Source organism: Cervus canadensis, chromosome 21 (assembly GCF_019320065.1).
Source record: "Cervus canadensis isolate Bull #8, Minnesota chromosome 21, ASM1932006v1, whole genome shotgun sequence".
In the NCBI taxonomy this organism is placed as follows: Eukaryota; Metazoa; Chordata; class Mammalia; order Artiodactyla; family Cervidae; genus Cervus; species Cervus canadensis.
The window spans coordinates 57,406,673-57,430,085 of record NC_057406.1 but is presented as its reverse complement, the minus strand read 5'-3'; the positions used below and the strand labels follow the sequence as shown (position 1 = coordinate 57,430,085).

Sequence of the window (23,413 nt, the reverse complement as noted above, 5' to 3'; positions counted from 1 at the left end):
TGGAACCCACAGAAAGTTGCCTTGGGGCTGATCTTAAATTCACTAGTCCACCTGATGACTGAGCCCCATAGGGACAAGGACATGAGCCCACACCCCTTCCCCTCTGGTGCACCCTGTACTGACAAAGCTTAACACGGAGCCAACTGGCAACAGAGAACCATCAAGAGGGTCCAGTTTTGCGCTCACAGGCTGTGCACTCAAGGGTGGATTTGGAGCAGAGAGGCAATACATTGAAAACTGGCACAGGGGCAAATAATGGTCATGAATCAGGAGTTCTTTACACTACTCTTGAACACTTCTATATGTTTGAAATTACTCCTAAATTTAAAAACTATACTAGAAGAATGCGATTAGCTGAAATTGGTCAAAATAAGACATTGGGGAGGATGCTTTCTTGATTTGAAAAATTGCATTGGACTCTAGAAGAGAATTTTATTTTGGTCTTTGATTCTTCTGAGCTTTAAAAGATTTTTATTTCTTTTAATTTTTAAATTTTTATATGTCTTCTCTGTGCCAGGTCTTTATTATAGAATTCAAGCTTCTCTAGTTGAAACTCGAGGGCTCTCTCTATTTGCAGCATGCTGGTTTAATCACCTTGTGGCATACGGGATCTTAGTTCCCCAACCAGGGATCAAACCTGAGTCCCCTGGATTGGCAGGTGGATTCTCAATCACTGGACCCCCAAGGAAGGCCCTCTTTTAATTTTTATAAAAGAAGGTTAGGAAGTAATGGAAGGAACCAAACTTGGGTCCACTCACCTGCAGGCAATAAAGACAATGTACAGACACCAAGGAAAGTTAAGCATGTATTGCAGGGCTCCAAGCAAGGAGTCCAGGAAGCTAGTGCTCAAAGACCCCAACTCCTCCATGGCTTTCAGAATAAGGTTTTTAAAGACAGGATGAGGGAGGGGGATTGTGGGGTGCATGACCAGCTCGTGGACAGTCTTCTGATTGGCGGGTGGTAAGGTAATCAACTGTCAACATCGTCAACCATCTGGTTCCGACCAGCCTGGGATCCATGTGCTTGCAGGCTTGCAGGCAGCAAACAGTTAACTTCCTCTCCCTGGTGGGGGTTTCAGTATCTGCAAAACAACTCAGAACTCAGAGCTCAGAGTATTCTCCATAGCCCTGGAGGGAGAACTAAAGGTTCTTGACTTTGTTTAGTGGGCTAGACTGTTATTATTTTATCTTGCTTGACTGATTTCCTGTCTTTCTGCATTTTCTCACTTCTCTAATTTATTCTTTGGAACTCAGGAAAGGCGTAGGAGGCTAAAGTTTTTCTACAGACAAGAGGCAGGCAGAGGACCCTGAGGAGAGGGGTAGGTATCCAAGGGACATCTGGTATCTGATGGCTCCGCTCTCACTGGGTTGTGTAACTGCACCTTCCTCATCTTACAGAGAATGCCTCAGGACTGAGAGGTGTCTCAGAACTCCTGACTGTGATGGAGGGCTGTGTGCCACCTCCGGGGCATCCATGAAGAACCCCACTCGATCCAGAAGGGAGAGGACAGTGGGGGTGGGGGTGGGGGTTGCCCTAAGTAACAGGAGGAGTAGATGGGCTTTTCTTGGCCAAAAGGACAAAGATGTAACCAGTGGGGAGATAAGATGAGGGGAAGGCATCTGTTCACCAGAATTCCAGGTGATGTAGATGAGTGTGTTTCTGGGATGTAGACCCTGATAGGGAAGTGTGTGTGGAGCAGGGGTGCTGCCTGCTGAAGGCATTTCAGGGAGGAAGACGGCACAGAAGCTGCTTGGGCTATGAGGAAGGAAGGAAGGGATGCAGAAATGGGCGGGGGGAGAAGAGGAAAGTCTTCTTTCCAGAAGCTTCTGCCCCAGTGGAGGAACCAGAGAACCTCTCCCTTTCCCTGCCTCCCCCCCACCCCTCCATCCTCCCTGCATGCTGACTGGGAGCGCTAGTAAGGATTCAAGCTTATTTCAAGGTGTTTTCTTCCAGATGGATGCTGCATATCTGCACCCAGATGGAGTCCTGGATTTTATTCAGGTGATGGCTTATTTCGTTGCTCAACAAACCAAAACTCAGAAATGCAACCAGGCCAATAAGCCTCAGAGGTGAATCTCCAGGCTCCATTGTCTGGTTCTTTCTTTTCTTTTATTCCAAACTTTCCACAAAACAAACAAAACCCCAAGTTTTGTGAATACAGTATTTTATGCAGGTATTATTATTGATAATATTTATTCAGAACTTGAACAATGCTCATGCACACTTACAGAACAATATTAAAAGGGGGTGAAAGCTATTTACTTACTGTTAGGCTCATGAAAAATTTATAAAAAGGGAATGACAGCAACAAAAGCAGGAACCACAGCCTGGGAGACAACTATTTAAAAACCCTGGATCATAAGAGAGTTCCCATTGCCCATCTTAGAAACCAGCACCAGCACTGATCAATCAGAGTGCGTCCCTAGACTTTGCCCTGCCCTTTTCCACGTGGGAGCCCCCAGCCGGCAGCAGGCACATCTGGGGGTGATGAGGCCACGGTGGCTGAACCTGACAGAAGTCTGTCTGAGAAATGGAAAGACAGATGCCTGATGACATCACTTTAATCCCCTGGGTCCACACACTCACACCTGAAGCTCACTGTTCCCTTAAGGTTTTAAAGTTCATGAGCCAATAAATTCTCTTCTTTTGTATAAGTCTGTTTAAATTGGTTTTGGCCACTTAACAGTAATGACCAATATATATCTAATTAAAAAGTTATAGGTACAGTCAAAAAATAGTTTGTAACAACAACAACAACAAAAAACAATGTCTATAAAAACACAGGGAAACATGGAATGGTAGAAAATATTCCTAAGTGAAAACAGCAAAATGGAAGGTTATAGCTCTGCAGACAAATGAGGGAATTGAGAATGAAAAAGAAAGAAAACTCAGTGGGTTATAGGAAAAATCTATTTTACAATGCAACCTTGAAGAAGGGTCTCCAGCAGGCAGTAACGCCCAAAGCAAGAAAAGCACAGAAGAGAATTCTCCACCAAAATAACCAGCAGCTGTCAGCCTTGACTGGGGCACTATTTTCTGCCCTTATTACTTTCCTGAATTTTAAAAAGTTGTGCTGAATGTCCATGCACGACTTCTAAAATAGCAGCTGAAACACAGAAAAGAAAAAAAAAAAAAAAGATGTAAGATGGGTGAACTGGGAATTGAGAAGAGTCCTTACAGGTTCTGAGGTCCTGAGGAGCTCCAAGCGCTTGTGCCTGGTGAGGAGGACAGAGGGGCCCCTTCCTCATGCAAATCTGGTTGAGCAGGTTCCAGTGACATCCTTTTTTGTGCAAACCTCCAGGAACTTCTCTGGCAATTACTGCCCAGGTGGAGGAGGGGAAGGACAGAGAAGGGCAACCCGACCTGAGTTGATACACAAGAGAGAACACAACATACCCTCCATCCCAGGAGCCCTTGTGTCTGATGTCAGCACTTAACATAGAGCCTGGCGTCAACAGTGCAAGAGAGTAAGTGTGAGGGGAGGAGACGCTGGAGTCCAGGGAGTGAGTTACATGCGGGAAGGAAGAGGGGGGACCAACTGACTCCCACTAGCAGGCAGTGTGACACTCACCAGCTGCCAGAGACCTGGGGACCCTCGTGGGCCTGCCAGCTGGTAAGTCTCCAGGCATTTCTTCTGCCAACCCTGCCCACCCCCTCCCTGGTTCCCTTTGATTCCACTCAGAGACCCCGAGTTCAATTGCCTTCATCTTCCCCTGTCACCTGGGATCCGGCTTCCCCACGCCTGACTGGTGGCAGAGGCACGGTCCCCATGGTTCCCTCTGAAGAGGAGCTCATAGGCTTTTTTTCTTGCAAGAGGTTCTGAAAAAAAAAAAACAAACAAACACAAAAACACCAGAGTGAAGCCACCAGGGCAGCTCAGCCTGGAGATCCAGGCCCCGGCTCCTAGGTCAGGCTCCCTGGCTGTCATTCTGACTCTCCTTCCACGTTGCTGCAAGCATTTGGCAAGTTATATAAGCTTCTTATGAACACCGCAGTCTGGGAGGTTGAACAGCAGAAATGTATGTCCTCATAGTTGTGGAGGCTGCAAGCCCTGTATTCAGGTGCTGGTCGGTTGGGTTCCTGGTGAGGGGACTCCTCCTGGCTTGTAGACATGGCCTTTCTTCACATGGCCTATCCTCTGTGCCGGTGTAGGCAGAGAAAGAGAGAGCCCCCTGGGTTCCCTCCTCCTCTTATAAGGACACCAGTCCCCGAGGATTACAGCCCCAGTCCTACAACCTCATTCAACCCCAGTCACCCTTCCTCAAAGACCCCAGCGACAAAAAGTCACCTTTGGGCTTAGCACTTCTATGTATAAAGCTTGCTGCTGCTGCTGCTGCTGCTAAGTCGCTTCAGTCGTGTCCGACTCTGTGCGACCCCATAGACAGAAGCCCACCAGGCTCCTCTGTCCCTGGGATTCTCCAGGAAAGAACACTGGAGTGGGTTGCCATTTCCTTCTCCAATGCATGAAAGTGAAAAGTGAAAGCGAAGTCGCTCAGTCGTGTCCGACTCTTCGCGACCCCATAGACCGCAGCCTACCAGGCTCCTCCGTCCATGGGATTTTCCAGGCAAGAGTACTGGAGTGGGCTGCCATTGCCTTCTCCGATGTATAAAGGTTAGGGGGATACATTTCAATCCCTAACGCTCCCCAGGATTCAGTGTCCTCTTCTGTACCGCTGGCAAGATCCTCTTCCCTGTACATGGACGTCAAGAAGCACTGATGGATGTTACGTAGCAACTTGGATGGGAGCAGAATTTGGGGGAGAACGGGTACATGTGTATGTATGGCTGAGGCCCTTTGCTGTCCACCTGAATCTATTACATAATTAATCAACTATACTCCAATACAAAACAAAAAGTTGTTTTTCTAAACAAAGTACAAGTTAAAAAACAAAAAGAAGCATTGATGGGAAAACAGAAGGCATGACAGGTCTGTCCAGAACACTATCAAGATGTACTTGATACCATTTGGACCTCCAGGGCCACCAGACACCCCACATCCTTGGGAATAGGCAGGCAAACTACACACACTGGCTTCCTCATCACCCTTACCATAGACCCCAGTGCCCATAAGCCCAGTTAAAGCTTTCCCCCCGCTCTGCGCCACCCATGAGGGACCACACCTCACCGTCTGCTGCAGGCTCTCGTAGCGCTGGGTGAGTTGTGTCAGCTGCCTTTCCAGCTCCCGAGCCCGGGCCCTTAGCTCTGCTGCAAGCTCTGTTCTGGCTCCCTCCTTCAGCTGCTTCCAGTCCTTAAGGAGGGAGGCCAAGTCCACGCTGAGGGAAAAGCCAGCCATCGCACTGCCCAGCAAGCGAGCCTTGGTTTTCATCACCAGCGTGGTACCTTCAAAGGCCCTTTGCACCTGCCTGCTCCTTCGGGCTGAGACCTGGCCAGTGGTCAGGAGGCGCTTGGCAGCAGTGGCCAGGCGTGGGTGAGACTTGGTGATCTGAAAGGCACGGATGCTCTTCTGAACACCCTCGATGGCGTTTCTACAATTCTGAATCAGCTTTCCAGCGGCCATGATGTAGTCTACCCCAGCTTGCCTGGCCTTTTGGCCACTGGAGGGCATTAGGCTACCCACCTGAGCTTGGGCTTCTTGACTGTGAAAACGTTCCAAAACGTTGGTCAAGATACTGATGACCTCCCCTGCTGTCCCCAAAACTCTACCTGCAGCGGAGAGCACCAGGCTTCCCCCTGCTGTCGCCGGAGCAAGGACTAAGCCCAGTATGCTCATGGCTCCGGAGACCACGGTGATGGAACTGGCCACCACACTGGTCTTGGTGAGTGTTTTGTTTGTTGTGTCAATTCGGTCTGCAAGGGCCTGGAGCTTCCGGATGTCCACTTCCAGCTCCCCTTTCAGGTTGGGAAACTCTTCCAAAAATATTCTTTCTTCAGCTGACAGGTCACTATCTTGCGGCTTCACATCGTCACCCGGAAGAATGTCATCCGCATCCCTGTGGATGAGTGAAATAAATATTTCCAGTCCCCCAGATGGGAAAGCCAAATTCTTAGCCAAGCCCACGTGGTTTCTGGATCTTCTTGCCAGTCCAGACTACATTCTCCTTGCATCTTCCTAGCATCTCTGTTACCTCTAACCCAACCATTAATAAGAAAAGTCCCAGAGCATCATTAGGAGCTGCTAATTTGCTTCAGAGAAGAAATATGTAAGAGGGGCATCTGGAGGGAAACGAGAGAAATGGAGCCTTGGCCAAAGAGATGGAGGAAACGGATTAGCATCAGGGGACTTTTTCAACCTTGCTCAAAGAGGCTAAGAAGATATAACTGAGGTGGGGCAATGGGAGATGCTAAGATCCTAGTCAAGATCAGGAACCTGGGACTAACTGGGGACAGGGAAAGCTCTGAGGAACGTAGGAGGAAGAGGAGACCAGGTGCTGGGCGGGAGGTTGGGAGCCCTTTGCACGGAGGTGAGTCGGCGGGAAGAGGCACCATGCTGTAGAGTTCATCCTTCACTTTGATGACCTGGAACTCGGTTACTCTGCTGTACCTTTGTTTCTCTCAGGAGTCGCACCCTGAGGGGCTGAGATAAATGATCGCTGATGTTCTGAGTGTTCTCCTTGGCACTTGGCTGGCTTTCCTCGCTCTCTTAAGCAGATTGATTCTTCGTGGAAGAAGTCAGGGACAAGAGGACCCCTTCCCCTCCCCCATCCTCTCCGTGTCCTTAGGCAGTACTGAGGGATCTTTGCCGGGATCTTCATGTGGCCTTCATGGGAGAGCAGTCTGGGGGTGAGGAAGAAAGCCGCTCCCCCGGGTGCTCTCCTCAAGCTCAGCGCCCTGGGTGCAACTCCTTCAGGGCGAGCTGAGAAGGCCAGGTGAGGACAGGGATTCCCTGGCCCACAGGAGGATATCAGAGCTGGAAGGAGCCCTGGGGAAGATCTAAGCTTCCTCCTTTACTTTTCTGTGGTGGAAGCAGAAGCCCAGATGGGGCGTGAAATTGTTAGTCACTAAATTGTGTCCAACTCTTTGGGATCCTGTGGACTGCAGCCCACCAGGCTCCTCTGTCCATGAGATTCTCCAGGCAAGAATACTGGAGTGGATTGCCATGGACGGAGGAGCCTGGTGGGCTACAGTCTATAAGGTCGCAGAGTCGGACATGACTGAATGACTGAGTATGCCTGCATCCTATGTTAGGCAGCAATGCCTCCTGACACAGAGAGAACTACAATCTAATTCTGTTACACATGCGTAGCTCACCTAATTCCCTCAGGAGACATTGGCTGATGGCCTGTGCGAGGCTGGCGTTGCTATGTCTGCTGGTGAACACACGCTGGAGCTTAAATTCATGAATGAGGCAATGTTAAAGGGCTTTTTTGGTGATACATTAACCTCACAGAGGTGAGGTCCAAGGGGGCAATTTCTGCCCTTGGAGTCCCGTTGCCCAGGGTCAGGTACCTAACAAGAACTTGACTTGTGCTCCAAAGTAGTGTAAACCATGGAATATTTTTCTTCCAGGGACATAGCTTCGTATACATAATGGAGACCAGGGAGAAGGCAGGCCTCATTTACAACTGTTCTCCTGGGACACGTTTGTCACATGTCGTGAGAATGCCTAAGCACTTCTGCAGACGTTGCCCTTTCCCCAGGGACACAGGGCTCTGGATTACCTTTGCAAACCGACACCAGTCTTGCAGGCTTTCCCTGCCTGCCCGCCCAGCAGGTTCTGTGGCATCAAATCCATGCTCCTTTTGTCCATGGGAAAAGGAGAGCTGTCACCACGACTCAAAGGATCTCCTGGGTGGAGACACAGAAAACAAGCTTACTGCAGGGTCCATGAAATCACGTGAAATCCAAGTGTGGGGACTTCCCTGGCAGTCCAGGGGTTAAAGTTCCGTCCACACTTCCCATGCACGGGACACAGGTTCAATCCCTGGTCGGGGAACTAAGATCCCACCTGCTATGCGGTGTGGACAAAAAGAGTTTTAAAACTTCAAAAAAGAAACTCAAGTGTGGAGGGATTTTAGATGATGTGAAATCCGAATAGTAAGAAGACATAAAGGACTAAATATTTGAAAACTGTTGTTTTTACATTAGATGTTGAGGAGAGTTTATATAGAATAAGTCCTCAGCTTGATAAAGTTTGACGTCACACATCCGAGTCATCACCGCCCAGATCGAGATAAAGGACAGAAGGTTTCCTTAACGCCAACCCAGTCAACATGCACCCCACCACACAGGTGATCACTGTTCTGATTTCTATGACCTTTAATTTGTCTGCCTGGTCTTGAATTTCACGTCAATGGCATCAGTTGTTTGGTTTCTTTCGCTCAATACAATGTCTGTGAAATTCTTTCATGTTGTCATGGTTTTAAAAACATTCAGTAACTTCAAAAAATGAGAGGGCTTCCCTGATGGCTGAGTGGTAAAGAACCTGCCCGCCAATGCGGTAAACACTAGTTCAATCCCTGATCGGGGAAGATCCCACCTGCTAGGGAGCAACTAAGGCCATGCATGCGCCACAGCTACTGAGCTTGTGCTCTAGAGCCTGCTAACTGCAACTACTGAAGCCCACATGCCCTAGAGTCTGTGCTCCGCAACAAGAGAAGTCACTGCAGTGAGAAGCCCCCATTAGCCGCAGCTAGAGATAAGCTCTGGCAGCAACGAAGATCCAGCACAGCCCAAAATAAATAATGATAGAGATACACCACAAAGCAAATGTCAAGCACTTGGTAAGTGGAGGAGCCCCACGTGATTCCAGTCAGGCCTCGAGCCGTGGATCTCCATCAGGGATGAGCTTTCTCCCCGGGGGGTAGGTGATGCTCATAGACATTCAGCGGTGGGCGTCAGGGGACACTGCTCCTGGTGCCTAGTGGGTGGAGGCTGGAGATGCTGCTAAACGCCCTACGGCGCACAGGATGGCCCCCACGGCAAAGAGTGGTCCAGTCCAAACTGTCAGTGGTGCTGAGGCTGAGAAACCCTGCAGGAGCCCCAGGCCTTACCAGCAGCTCCTGAAAGCTCCCCATTTTCCCTTTTAGCCCCACTGGATGAAGAGCTAGAGTGACAGTAGGGAGCCCTTGGTCCTACCGGGTCCCATCCTCTCACTACTGACCTTCTCTCGGGGGATGTCAGAGGATGTTGTTTTGAGAGGGATGGAAATGATGGGCGAGGATTAGAGAAGTTATCTTCATATGAGAGCTGATATGTATGAGACTTTGTTGTTTGGGGAGCCTTCAGCTCTGCTGTATCCTGTCCCTTCCCCTCAAACCAACTCCCTCATATATACCATTGATGTCAGAGAAGTTGGATACTCTGGAACACAGCTTTGAGATAATCCCCTTAATCTTTATCACCAGCCCCTGCCCCTCAAACTCCCTAAATAAGCATACAACCCAAGAAACACTGCAGGTGGCAATTTTGAGACAATTCAGCTGGCATCTTTTCCTATAAAGATGATACCCCTAAACCACTCTTGTAGAGAACAGCTAGGGAAATGCCTTGGCCCATGATATCTCCTATGATCTAGGGTCCAGGCCCCCTCTCTCTCTCTGTCTAGGATTCAGGGGTCCCCAGCCAATGGAGGGGAAGATGCAGCTTGGTTGGTCTAATCACATGCTTAATCAAGTTTTTATTTAAACTTCAAATGACCTCTGAGGAAAAGATTTCTATCTCAATTTACCAAGTAAAGAAACTGAACTTCAGACCCAAGCTCACACTAGGAGCTGGCCGGATGGGGATTTGAATGGGATGGGGGCTCCTGACAGTGACTCTTTTTCCCAAACCAACTGCTGGGGCAACCTCTTGGGCCCATCGTCCTTTAGAAGTGAGGCCCCAGAGTAGCCCTCCTCCTGGGTCTCCTGGCCCACCTGCTCTCAATGAAGCACTCACCGTGGCCTCAGGTCCCAAGGGCCTTCCTTCTTCTCCCCTCCAGGGGCCTCAAATCCAACGGGGGGCTGTGAGCGTCTAGGCTGCAGGAGGACAAACACACAGTGCAGAGTCTCCAGCTGGTTTTGCTCATCATGGAAAGACCCGAGGCTCTGATTGCAAAACTGGATTCAAGTTCAGTGAGGCAGGCACAGAAGTGTCAATGCCAAAGCAGCTCTTGGAAGGGGGGGTGAGGGTAGGGGGGGAAACCCCCCCGCGGCTTATTGAGCAATGGCTTGCACTTTTACTTTCCTTTCTGCTTCTTTCTCTAACAGATGTGTAATGAAGGAGCTAGCTGAATCTGAGTCAGGTCTGGTCTCACCTCTCCTGGTCCCAGCTGTTCCAAGAGCAGGGTGAGGGTGCTTACGTCCTGCAAGGACTCTGAAGTCAAGCAGACCATCTGGAGCTGTGTGAGCCGCTTTCTCAACTGCCCTTGGCCTTGATTCCCCGTCTGTGAAATGGGTATTTAGTAAAACAGCCCTTGTGGCAGAGAGCCACCGTGAGGAGCCCAGGAGCAAATGAGGCGACGCCCAGCGTGGAACCAACCCCTAACAGATGCATTCATGGTCCTGCCATGAGAGCCCTCATCTGCTCTCCGAGGAGGGGGTTGACCTCAAAGTCGAAGACCTCTCTTCTGTGACTGTGAAACGCAAAGCTCTGGAAAACGGAAACGTTTTTTCATAATTCATGTGGTGGTAAAACCTGACCTGAGCTGGAAAAAATTTATAGTTTTGATGTATCCACCTTCTCTTTAAATATTCAGCTTCCCTGCGGAAATATACCTAGTGTTTGAACAAGGCGGGTGTTTGGGAGCTGATCTCAGGGTATACACACACACACACACACACACACACACATATATAAAGCAGTATTTATTTGTTTATTGTTTTTGTCTGTGCTGAGTCTCCATTGCTGTGTGGGCTTTTCTCTAGTTTGGCGAGTGGGGGCTCCTCTCTAGCTGGGGTACATGAGTGGCTCATTGCAGTGGCTTCTCTTGTTGAGGAACACAGGCTCCAGGCACATGGGCTTCAGTAGTTGCAGCTCCCAGGTTCTAGAGCACCAGCTCTGTAGTTGTGGCTCATGGGCTTAGCTGCCACACAGCATGTGGGATCCTCCCACCAGGGATTGAACCCTGGGTCCCTGCATGGTTCTTTACCACTGAGCCACCAGGGAAGCCCCGGTCTCAGTTTATAATAACTCATGTTGTGTTTGGACTACCCCTGGGGTCCTCATGCTTACAAAATGCCCTTCAGCAATAACCATCAAAAAACTAAAAAATAAATAAAGGTTTAAGACTTATGTGTTAGTAGCTCAGTTGTGTCCAACTCTTCGCAATCCCATGGACTGTAAAATTACATAAAATTTAAAAATTTAATTAATTAATTAAATAAAGGTTTATTACTTACAAGACCTGGGGTAGGGTGTTGGTTAAGAGGGGAATGGAGAAAAGAGCAGAAGAGCCTGGGGTTCTGCTTTTACTGGGGTCAGAGATGGGGGCCCCGAGTCTTCAAGGGCTCCCTGTTTATTGGTAAATTTAAACATAAGAGGGGAAATTGAAGGCACAGGAGCAAGTGACCCAAATGGTCAGGGATTAAAATCAACCAAGAGCTCTAAAACCAAGGGCCTCCGTGGGGAAGGCAGCTGGCTTTTTAATTGAGTGCTGGGGCTACCAAAGTGTTTATTCAATATCACCATCTTCGAAGCGGATGCCTCAGCAATCAAAGATTAAGTCAGGCTCTTGCATTACAAACAACAAAACCCCAGGTTTAGGGTTTACTCTACAAGAGGGCTTCAGGGGGTGTTACATAATGTATAATATCTGCACCTTTCCAAAATACCCCAAATTGGAAACTGAAACGCTCTGACCCCTTTGATTTGAGACATGGGACTGTGGTCCTGATGCTCCCTCCCATTTTACAAATGGGGAAACTGAGACCTCAGGAGGGTGGGGTGGCTTGCCCCATGGTCATATAGCTAAGAAATGACAACCCCAGTTCTAGGCCCTGTGTCTGTGGGAACAGCCTTTTGGGTAGTCATGGGCTGAGATTTGTGTCTGTGTGTGTGTGTGTGTGGTCACACACAAGCTGGAACCTAGGGCTGTGTGGTTTGTTCACGTTTATATGTCCAGGGGTCCCAGGCCCTCTCCCCAGCACCCCCGAGGCCACACTGGGGGCTTTGCTTTGCGGGCTTAGTCTGCAGGGTGGGGACTGACTGCTTTTCCTGGGCCCGTGAGCAGAAATGAGAGGCTGGAGGGCCCTGAGCTGGGACCCGTGGGGACTTTTGTAGCCCTGGAGTCCTGGCCTCCCACACCTGAGGAGGCTCTGACCTGAAGCTGTCCTGGGGGTGGAATTGACCAATCCTGGGCCACCAGGCCATCCGAGCCTCTCTGCTGTTTCCCCCGGCAGCACACCAGGTGTGGCTTATCCTCAGTCCTGCGAGCCTCAGGGACTGGCCGGCCATTGGATTGGGGGCAGCGGGGTGTGTTTGCTCCAATGACTTTTATGAAACCATAGCCCCAAGAGATGCTGGGTGAGCCAGTTACCTGTCACCTGCAGGAAACCTGCTTCTCTGGTGAGACAGAAAGCACACCCTATAACCCAGATGAGCATGAATCAGTTCATTTCCTTAAACTCACCTAACCACCTCCAACTTGCTGAAAAGAAAAAAACTGGCCTCAAGTTACCTCCATCTCTTGCATATGAAACACACTCTTTTCGGCAACATTTTCTTGACAACCATGGGGTTTGCAGCAGAGAAAGAGTTACTCACAAGGCAGCCAAGTGAGGAGACAGGAGAATGAATCTCAGATGTGCCTGCCTGAAGACAATGGGCTTGAGATATTTATGGGATGAATAAGCAGGGAGATGGGAGGTAGACGAAAAGGTGAGGTGATCAGGGTTCTGTGCATGTGTATCTGAGTCACATCCTTCTCTGGGGGGTGTGTGTTCAAAAGTGGAAGCTCTTAGGGTGATCTGAGGGTGTAGTTTGATGTCAAAATGTTGTTCTTTGGACACCTGAGCAGGTCCAGTTTTAGGGTAGGTGGTCCCTATACTCTTAGCCAGCTTGAAACTGACCAGAGTCAATCGCAAGTTCTTGGAAAACAACTTAAGCCGATCTGCCTATTACTACAACGACCCATATGCAGACTTATCTGCATAGGGGGGTTAAGAAGTCAGAAAATAATTAAGGCGAGCCTGGTCAGGGAAGGCGGGTTACAAGCGGGGGAGTTTTTAACAAGCTGTTCTTACCTGCTGTTCTGCAAAGGCAAGCTCAGGAATTTCTTAGTCACCAGTTTCTATTAACTCTAAGGGGCACAGTTTCAATATGGGCTTTTTAACCCTATTGGGTGAGGTTTCAGAGTAAGTCATTTGTGGGTGAGTATTCAGGCAAATTCAGGCCCCAATTTCCTATCGGGGCATTAAAAAAAAAACTGAGTAAATGTAAGGATCACATTGGCTTCATTCATCGATTCATAAATTGGACAGTGCCCCACTTAGCAAATAGAAGCTGAGCTGAACTGTAGAAAAGGAAAGGTTTCTCAAGGTGGAAAGAGATAGAAAAAGGAAATTATTAGCAGAGAATGCATTGTTTCAGGCAAAGGGCACCTCTTGAAGGGAACGGAATCACCCAACCAGGCTGACTGATTACAGGTGCCATTCCTGGGGGGTTGATGCTGCAGTTAGGGTAAGTACTAAGTCTTGCTTTGCCATTGTGGGTTTAACCTGAGTGACTCCATTTGGAGGCTACTGTTTCCTTTAAAAAAAAAATTTATTTATTTACTTATTTTTGGCTGTGTTGGGTCTTCACTGTTTTGCTAGCTTTTCTCTAGTTGCAGCAAGAGGGGGCTACTCTCTAGGTGTGGTATGTGGGCTTCTCACTGGGTGGCTTCTCTTGTTGCGGAACACAGACTCTAGGGTGCAGGGGCTCAGTATTTGTGGCCCCCAGACTCTAGAACAAGTTGGTGATGGACAGGGAAGCCTCCCGTGCTGCAGCCCACGGGGTCGCAAAGAGTCAGACATGACTGAGCGTCTGAACTGAACCGACTCTAGAACACAGGCTCAATAGTTGCGGTGCATGGACTTAGTTACTCCGGGGCATGTGGGATCCTCCTGGATCAGGGATTGCACCTGTGTCTCCTGCATTGGCAGGCAATTCTTTACCACTGAGCCTCCAGGGAAGCCCTGCTGTTTCCTTTTAACAGGGGCTTTTCCCTTCCTGCAGTTTGCTATGCCCTAGGGTGACATCTGGCTGGGGGTGCCTGTGTGGCCCTCTGGGGTCTGGCTGGCTTGCATAGAGGCCCCCTTTGCCCCACCCTCCAGCTGGGTGCCTGCTGCCTCCTGCTGGTGAAACACCCCCTGGCGTCTCTCTGCCAGCTCCCTGGTGCCAGCCTGGCTCTGAGGAGCTGTAAGCTTCTTGGCCTTTGCACCCCCAGCATCCAACCCACCCTGAGAACAGGCTCCCATCTCTCTGTGAAGTCCCCTATCCCTCAGCCTGTCTCCCAGGCCTCACTCAGGCCTTGGGGGCTGCAGTGGGCAGGGGGAAGACTGGACTCAGGCTGGGGAGGCAGGAGGTGTTTCAGCCCCTCTCTCCAGCTAAACAGCACTCCTCACTGCTCTCAGCCAATGCCCCCCGCCCCCACTGGGAGGTTTTACGCCACTTCCACCAAGTTTGAACACAATGGGGAGAAGCTGCAGGTGATTTCTGCCTCTTTCCCTCCCTCTCCTGGAAAGCTACTCCCTAAACCTTGTCCAACCCTCCCGTACCCTGAGGACTTGTCCTCCCGTTCTTATTCTTTGGGAAACGAAACACGAGATTGAGCCACGTTGAAGAGGATCGGGGTTTGGGGGAGGGGAACAATTTACAAATAAAGGGAACTATGCATTGGGGGTGGAGAAGGAAATGGCAACCCACTCCAGAATTCTTGCCTGGGAAGTCTTGCCTATGGACAGAGGAGCCTGGCAGGCTACAGTCCATGGGGTCACAAGAGTCAGACATGACTTAGCAACTAAACCACCACCACATGCCTTGAGGGGTATTTAAAAAACATCCTAGTTACACTTGTCAAACGCTTAGAGAATTTCTTCTGTTAACGAAAGTTAAAGTTGTTAAAGTGCTAGTTGCTCAGTCGTGGACGGTAGCCTGCCAGGCGCCTCTGTCCATGGAACTCTCCAGCAAGAATACTGGAGTGGGTTGCCATTCTTTTCTCCAGGGAATCTTCAAACAAGCAAGCAAACAAATCACAACATTTTCACTCTTGTGACCTAACTGGGAATGATAGGATTAAGCCAATCTGTTTAATCAGCCAGATTGCAGGAAATCAGAATTTCCTGGTCACCTTCCCTTGGCCCGGGGCCTGGCCCGTTCACTGTTGCTGAAGCTTTATCGAGCTGATTATCAGACACTTGGCTGGAGGTATGATTTTATTAAGTCCTTTGAACTGCAAGCAAGAGAAATTGATTCTTTGGCTTGTTTATTTATTTATTTATTTTAATGCTTTATTCATTCCCTTTATTTACTAAATCTTAAGGGGACACGAAATAATTGCTTTAGAATATTAGATAATTGCTCATTTAAATCACAAGCACAGCAGGGCTCATTTTTATTTATGTATTTATTTATTGCTTATTTCTGGCTGTGCTGGGTCTTAATTGCTGTGCACAGGCCTTCTCCAGGTGAAGAGAGTGGGGTTACTCTCTAGCTGCGGCGCACAGGCTTCTCGTGTTGCAGAGCACAGGCTCTAGGGCACATGGGTTTCAGCAGTTGTGGCATGTGGGCTCAGTCATGGCAGCTTGAGGATTCTAGTAGAGCTCATTTAAACTTAAGAACCTTTTGGAAAGCCTCTGCCGGGACAGCTCCAGCCTCAAAGGTACAGCTGGACCAGCAAGGCCGGGAGAGACCAGGAAGCAGGCAGCCTGGGAACTTGTCGGGAGCTCGGGACTGATGCACAAGCTGTCTGCATCATGTGACTTGGTCACCTGTCCCTCTCCTCCACTCCAGTTTTGTGTTCCTGCCAGAGGATCTGATTGGCTAGCTGAGGTCACATGGCCATCCCTGTGTGTTGGGGTATGTCTTAGTTCATTTGGGCTGCTGTAACGAAATTATGTAGACTGAGTGGCTTGTAAACAACATTTGTTGCTCACAGTCTGGAAGCTGGAAGTCTGAGGTCAGGCAGCCAGGTGGTGAGGTTCTGGTGAGAACTAACTTCTCACTTCCCTCACATGGTGGAAAAGACCAGGATGCTCTGTGGGGTCTCCTTCTGCTGTTGTTTAGTCAACAAGTCATGTCTGACTCTTTGCAAGTCCATGGACTTAAGCCCACCAGGCTCCTCTGTCCATGGGATTTCCCAGGCAAGGATACTAGAGTGGGTTGCCATTTCCTTCTCCAGGGGATCTTCCTGACCCAGGGATCAAACCCAAGTCTCCTGCATTACCAGGCGATTCTTTACCACTGAGCCACCAGGGGAGCTTGGAGTCTCCTTTACAAGTCTTCCTAAGTGAACAATGCAAAGAAATAGAGGAAAGCAACAGAATGCTAAAGACTAGAGATCCCTTCAAGAAAATTAGAGATACCAAGGGAACATTTCATGCAAAGATGGGCACAATAAAGGACAGAAATGGTATGGACCTAACAGAAGCAGAAGATATTAAGAGGTGGCAAGAATGCACAGAAAAACTATACAAAAAAGATCTTAATGACCCAGATAACCATGATGGTGTGATCGCTCACCTAGAGTCAGATATCCTGGAATGTGAAGTCAAGTGGGCCTTAGGAAACATCACTATGAACAAAGCTAGTGGAAGTGATGGAATTCCAGGTGAGTTATTTCAAATCCTAAAAGATAATGCTGTTAAAGTGCTGCACTCAATATGTCAGCAAATATGAAAAACTCAGCAGTGGCCACAGAACTGGAAAAAGATCAGTTTTCATTTCAATCCCAAAGAAGGACGATGCCAAAGAATGTTCAAACTACTGCACAGTTGCACTCATTTCGCATGTTAGCAAAGTAATGCTCAGAATTCTAAATGCCAGGCCTCAACAGTATGTGAACTGAGAACTTCCAGATGTTCAAGCTGGATTTAGAAAAGGCAGAGGAACCAGAGATCAAATTGCCAATATCCATTGGATCATAGATAAAGCAAAAGAATTCCAGAAGAACATCTACTTCTGCTTCCTTGACTACGCTAAAGCCTTTGTGTGGATCACAACAAACTATGGAAAATTCTTAAAGAGATGGGAATCCCAGGCCACCTGACCTGCCTCCTGCAAAACCTGTATGCAAGTCAAGAAGCAACAGTTAAAAATGGACATGGAACAATGGACTGTTTACAAATTGGGAAAGGAGTATGTCAAGGCTGTATATTGCTACCCTGCTTATTTAACTTACATGCAGAGTATATCATGCAAAATTCCAGAATGAATGAAGCACGGGCTGGAATCAAGATTTCCGGGAGAAATATCAATAACTTCAGATATACAAATGAAACCACCCTTATAGCAAAAAGCAAAGAGGAACTAAACAGCCTCTTGATGAAGGTGAAAGAAGAGAATGAAAAAGCTGACTTAAAACTCAACATTTCAAAAAAGATCTCAGCATCTAGTCCCATCACTTCATGGCAAATAGATGGGAAACAATAACAACGGTGACAGACTTTATTTTCTTGGGCTCCAAAATCACTGCATATGGTGCCTGGAGCCACGAAATTAAAAGATGCTTACTCCTTGGAAGAAAAACTATGACAAATCTAGACAGCATGTTAAAGAGCAGAGACATTACTTTACCAACAAAGGTCCATCTAGTCAAAGCTGTGGTTTTTCCAGTAGTCATATATGGATGTGAGTGTTGGACCATAAAGAAGGCTGAATGCTGAAGACTTGATGCTTTTGAGCCATGGTGTTGGAGAAGACTCTTGAGAGTCTTGGACTCTCCTTGGACTGCAAGGAGATCAAACCAGTCAATCCTAATGGAAATGAATCCTGAATATTCGTTGGATGGACTGATGCTGAAGCTGAAGCTCCAATAGTTTGGCCGCCTGATGCGAAGAGCCGATTCATTAGAAAAATCCCTGATGCTAAGAAGATTGAAGGCAGGAGGAGAAGAGAACAACAGAGAATGAGATGACTGGATGACATTACCGACTCAATGGACATGAGTTTGAGCAAGCTCCGGGAGATGGTGAAGGACAGGGAAGCCTGGCGTGCTGCAGTCCATTGGGTTACAAAGAGTTGGACACAACTGAGTGAGTGAACAACAACAAATCTCATTCTGGAGGACTCCATCCTTGTGACCTGCTCAGCTGCTCAGCTGTGTCTGACTCCTTGTGACCCCACGGACTATAGCCCAACATGCTCCTCTGTCCATGAGATTCTCCAGGCAAGAATACTGGATTGGGTTGCCATTTCTTTCTCCAGGGGATCTTCCCAACCCAGGGATTGAACCAGCATCTCCTTCGTCTTATGACCTAGTCACCCCCCAAAAGCCCTGCCCCTAATAACCTCACATTGGATGCAGAATTCCAATTTGTGAATGTTGGGGGTGGTGCGTACACAGACATTCAGGTTACAACGGGGTGATGGGCATGAAGGTGAGATTTGTTGGTCAGAACACCCACCACCACTATGTGGGGTGGAGGAGAGGCGATTACTCAACAGAAAGGGCGCTGATCCCAGAAAAGACCAAGAGAGGATGTTGTGCAGGCAAATGCGACAGGTGCTCAGGGCATCTCATCCTTTGCTCATATTGCTGTCTGATTCCATTTATACGGAATGTCTAGAAGAGGCAGATGTGTAGAGACCGAAGTGGACTTGTGGTTGCCCAGGGAGGCATAAGGGAGGAATGGGGAGAGACTGCTCGTGGGTATCAGGTTTCCTTTGGGGATGATCAGAGTGTTCTGGAATTAGATAGTGTGATGCCTGCACAATCCATGATCATACAAACACCCCCAACTTGTTCATCTTATGAGTGAATGGTATATGTGAATTTATCTCAGTGAAGTTGTGATGTTTTTACAAAGGCCAGCTTCCTTTTTTAACTTCCAATCTAATATACTAGGTGAACTGGGTGAACTGGTGGAGATTTTTTTTTGAGGGGATATCAAGTTAAATTTTCTAAAGGAATAGAGCCAGAAGTCATGGAATTGTAAGCAAGCAGATAAGTTATGGAGTCCCCAGAGATGACAACCAGGAATGGCTTTTCTGATGTAAGAGAAACCAGTTTGGCCTAAGCCATTCTGTGATGTAAGCCTAGCTGCAATACTTGCCCTTGAACAGTTCTCAGTCATCAATGATCTTAAGGAAAGTGAGGGACTGCAGGAACAACGGAAAGCAAGCAAGAAACAATAGTTTAGCAATAAAACTGAATCTCAGTTCCTCCTCAAGGAATTTTCATAATAATATATCTTTGAGTGTTGCAGGCACTAAGCCCCCTTCCCACGTGGAAGACAGAATGGTGATGCTGACCCTTCTGACTCAAACTGAACTGACTGACATGAATCAACTAGAGGTCTGTCAACCTTTCAGTTCAATTTAGTTCAGTCTCTCAGTTATGTCCTACTCTTTTCAACCCCATGGACTGCAGCACACCAGGCTTCCCTGTCCATCACCAACTCCCAGAGCTTCTTCAGACTCATGTCCATTGAGTCAGTGATGCCATCCAACCATCTTATCCTCTGTCATCCCCTTCTCCTCCTGCCTCCAATCTTGCCCAGCAAAATTGGTCTTGGTCTTTTCCAATGAGTCAGCTCTTCACATCAGGTGGGCAAAGTATTAGAGCTTCAACTTCAACATCAGTCCTTCCAATGAATATTCAGGACTGATTTCCTTTAGGATGGACTGGTTTGTCAACCTTTGCCCCAGTGCTATGCTGAATTCTCCCCTGCTCAAGCCTCTGAGTGAATATTCATGTACCTTAGCTTAAAACTTCCCTAATTTTCATGTTCAGGAAGACACTGCTTTCGGAAAGATCTCTGGGGTTCTCTTTACTTACTGTAAGTAATAAATCTTTCCTTCTCCTGATCTCTTTCACTTTCACTTTCCTGATCTCTGGTTTGGTTGTATCTATTGGCTCAACATGAACCAAGAGGTGGCCCTGGTTTTCAGGTAACAGGCTCGTGTGTTCTGATTATTGGGAGAAATTGAACGTGGACTAGATCTTATACAGGATCCTCTGAGTAGCATCCTGCCCCATCCCTCCTGCACTCACTAGAGTCCCAGGTTCTGGTGGTGAGCTGGGGGAGAGCTGGGCTCCCTGTCACCACCACATGATGTCTCCCTAGATACCTTGCAATCATTAGCATGGTTATTATTTTTAAAATAAAGAAAATGAGGAGAATTCCCTGGTGGTCCAATGGTTAAGAATGTGCTTTCACTGCTGAGGGCCTGGGTTCAATCCATAGTTGGGGAACTAAGATTCCAGAAGCTGCTTGGTGCGACCATAAATAAATAAATAAAATTTTTTAAAAAATGACTGTTGGCAAGGATGTGGAGAAATTGAACACTCGTATATTACTGATGGGAATGTAAAGTGGTACAGCTGCTGTGGAAAACAATATGGAAGCTCTACCAAAAAAGTAAAAATAGAATTATCATTTGACCCAGCAATTCCACTTCTGGGAATACACCCAAAAGAATTGAAAGCAGGAACTCAGAAATATTTGTACAGCCACATTCATAGCAGTGTTATTCGCAGTAGCCAAAGGATGGAAGCAAGCAAGTGTCCATGTAAAACAAAGTCCTCCCTAAAACTGAGTTCCTCTGCCAAGTTTACGATCAACCTCTCTATCCAAAAAAAATTATTCTCTTTCTTGTCCCACACCTGTTATCCTTGAGACTGAAAGGGGAGGATTGAAACCAAACAGGACCCTAAGGGACACTTCTGGGTACAAAAGCCTTTCCGTGTCCCCTATTTCTTGTTTATAGGAAAAAGTCTTCAGTCTCCTAAATCTTCCCTGAGGTCCAAAGGGCAGATTAGTTATTAGACTACTAATTAGGAGGGAGGGAACGCAGAAACAAAGAGAAAGCAGTCAAGAAACAATAATAGTGCAGCAGTAAGAAAGAGTCCTAGTTTCTCCTCAAGGGATTTGCTTAATCCAACAGACAACTCTGAGTTCTTCTACTGGAGTGGGCCCCCACCCACATGGCCAGCGGTGACTTCAGGTCTGCACAAGCGCTGAGACCCCAGCCTGGATGGAATCAGAAGGCTGCTGCCTGAGATTCCTGGAGCCCCACCCTGTTACCTCCCACCAACCAATCAGAGGGAGGCCACCCACCCTGCAACTCTCCCCCCAGTTTTGCCTTTAAAAACTTCCCCCAGAAACCATCAGGGAGTTTGGATTTTTGAGGATGAACCACCCATCCTCCTTGCTCAGACCTGCAGTAAACTTTTCTCTGCTCCAAACTCCAATGTTTCAGTTTGTTTGACCTCGTATTTCTTTGGGCACATGAATTTGGATTGACAACACAAGGAAAGCAAACACACACACACACTTGAATATAATTTAACCTTTAAAAGGGGAGGGAATTCTGACACATGCTACAACATGGATGAGCCTCGGAAACATTATGCTCAGTGAAATAAGTGAGGGACAAATACAGCACAATTCCACTTTGATGAGGTCCCAATGAAACTACGTAACTCAGATCGGGACTTGAACTTACGGTCTTTTGACTGAGACTCGGTTTCAGGACTTAATGAAGCTCAGAGGTCCTTGCTGTCTCACTGCAGAAAGAATTCAGAGAGAGACAAAGTGATAGGTAAGAAGTGGATTTATTTAGAGAGAAACACACTCCATGGACAAAGTGTGGGCCATCTCAGAAGGCCAGAGCACTTCAAGGCTATGGGTTATCAGGTTGGGTAATCTCATAGGCTAATCAGTGGGAGGATTATTCCAACAATTTTGGGGAAAGGGCTGGGACTTCCAGGAATTGGGCCACTTTTTGGCCTTTGATGGGTGGCCTCAGAATTGTCATGGTGCTGGTGGGTGTAGCATTTGGCTTGCTGATGTGTTACAATGAGTTTATATTGAGGCTCAAGGTCTAGTGGAAGCTGACCTGTCTGCCATTTTGAATTTATTTGGTTCTAATCAGTTTATGTCATGTCCTCGGGCTATGTCATTCTTTTAGAGTTTGTACCCTGCCCCCTTCCCTCCTATTTCACCTAGAGTAGTCCAATTCATAGAGACAGAAGTAGAATGCTGGTTTCCAGGGGCTGGTGGGGAGGTGGGAAGGGGAAGATGTTTAATGGGGACAGAGTTTAGTTTTGCAGATGGAAAGGGTTCTGTGAATGGATGGTGGTGATGTGAATGTACTTAATGACTCTGAACGGTACTCTGAGAAATGGTGAAGGTGTGAGAGCTCCCAAAGGACACGCTACTCTAGGCTCTTTGGGGTTCTCTGTTAGGCGAGGGCCTGAGCTGAACACAGGGGCTCCCTCCCCACCCTGAGCTATTGGAAAATGGCCCAGCCCAGCTGCTAACTTTTGAATGGTAGTGCTGGAGAAGACTTTTAAGAGTCCTTTGAACTGCAAGGAGATCAAACCAGTCAATCCTAAAGGAAATCAACCCTGAATACATTGGAAGGACTAATGCTGAAGCTGAAGCTCCAATACTTTGGCCGCCTGATGCGAACAACTGACTCAGTGGAAAAGACTCTGATGCTGGGAAAGATTGAAGGCAGGAGGAGAAGGGGATGACAGAGGATGAGATGGTTGAATAGCATCACAGACTCCATGGACATGAGTTTGAGCAAACTATAGGAGATGGTGAAGGACAGGGAAGCCTGGCATGCTGCAGTCCATGGGGTCACAAAGAGTCAGACATGACTTAGCAACTGAACAAGAGCAACAGGTATTTACTGGCTCCTCCTCCAACCCAGGACAGGAGAGTCAGCAACCCGAATCCCACTGGGTGGCTCAGAGCAGGACTCTCAGGCCCAAGGTTATAATAATCCCAAACTGTGACTCCATGTTCATGGCCCCGAAAGGCACCCTTTGGCAGCTCCATTGTCACTGGCTGGGGCAGTGACAGTCCCTGGCATGAGGGGCGGAGAAGGGGACCAAGGAACACTCTGACCCCCAAATCCTTGGATTCCAGGAATCGCTGCCTGTCTCCCTGGCATTTAGGATAGTTGGAATAAATGCTGTCTGAGACCACTTTGCCAAATGTAGCAAAAGTACCATCTCCACCCTCATTGCTCTGCCAGGAAGCTGAGTCCAGTTCTCGTCAGAGCAGGAAAGCAGCGGTCTCAGGGGAGAGAGGGTCACTGAACTTGGCCCTGGGACCCCTGGGCTCCAGGCTCTGGCTGCCTGTCCTAATAACTCTCCAGCACCATTTCACCCACTTCCTACGGGTGTAAAACAGGTTTATCTGGACAGAGGGAAGAATTGTCAACAGTTACTCTTGCGCTGTTACCCTTTTCAAGTACACAGGACTTTCCATTCGTGGAAGATACGAGAAACTCTTTTATATATATATAATTTTATATATATTCACTTGGGCTTCCCAGGTGGCGCTGGTGGTAAAGAACCCACCTGCTAATGCAGGAGACA

At 47.9% G+C, this 23,413-nt stretch overlaps 1 protein-coding gene across 4 annotated transcripts; it reads right to left on the bottom strand.

Moving 5' to 3' along the window:
- Positions 1-920: 920 nt before the first annotated feature.
- Positions 921-9,995, bottom strand: LOC122423982 (apolipoprotein L6-like). Of its 4 annotated transcripts, XM_043441560.1 has the most exons (6): positions 9,838-9,995; positions 7,620-7,746; positions 5,126-5,951; positions 3,721-3,819; positions 3,179-3,363; positions 921-1,081 (listed from the first exon to the last, which is right to left on the bottom strand). In XM_043441560.1, exons 2-6 carry the CDS (start codon positions 7,706-7,708, stop codon positions 1,075-1,077), a joined length of 1,206 nt encoding a protein of 401 aa, XP_043297495.1. In that variant the 5' UTR covers positions 7,709-7,746; positions 9,838-9,995; the 3' UTR covers positions 921-1,074. The 4 variants fall into 4 exon arrangements, 2 of the variants coding, with proteins under 2 accessions (XP_043297495.1, XP_043297496.1); XR_006264259.1 differs by lacking the exons at positions 921-1,081; positions 3,179-3,363 and adding an exon at positions 2,198-3,106 and having other exon boundaries at positions 5,121-5,951; positions 9,838-9,992; XM_043441561.1 differs by lacking the exons at positions 921-1,081; positions 3,179-3,363 and adding an exon at positions 2,198-3,106 and having other exon boundaries at positions 9,838-9,991.
- Positions 9,996-23,413: the final 13,418 nt, after the last annotated feature.

Coding starts and splice junctions, on each gene's coding strand:
- LOC122423982 (XM_043441560.1), bottom strand. CDS start 7,708: ATGGACAAAAGGAGCATGGATTTGATGCCACAGAACCTGCTGGGCGGG. Junction 5,952..7,619: donor ACTGGTGTCGGTTTGCAAAG/GTAATCCAGAGC, acceptor ACTCATCCACAG/GGATGCGGATGACATTCTTC. Junction 3,820..5,125: donor ACGAGAGCCTGCAGCAGACG/GTGAGGTGTGGT, acceptor TTTTTTTTTCAG/AACCTCTTGCAAGAAAAAAA.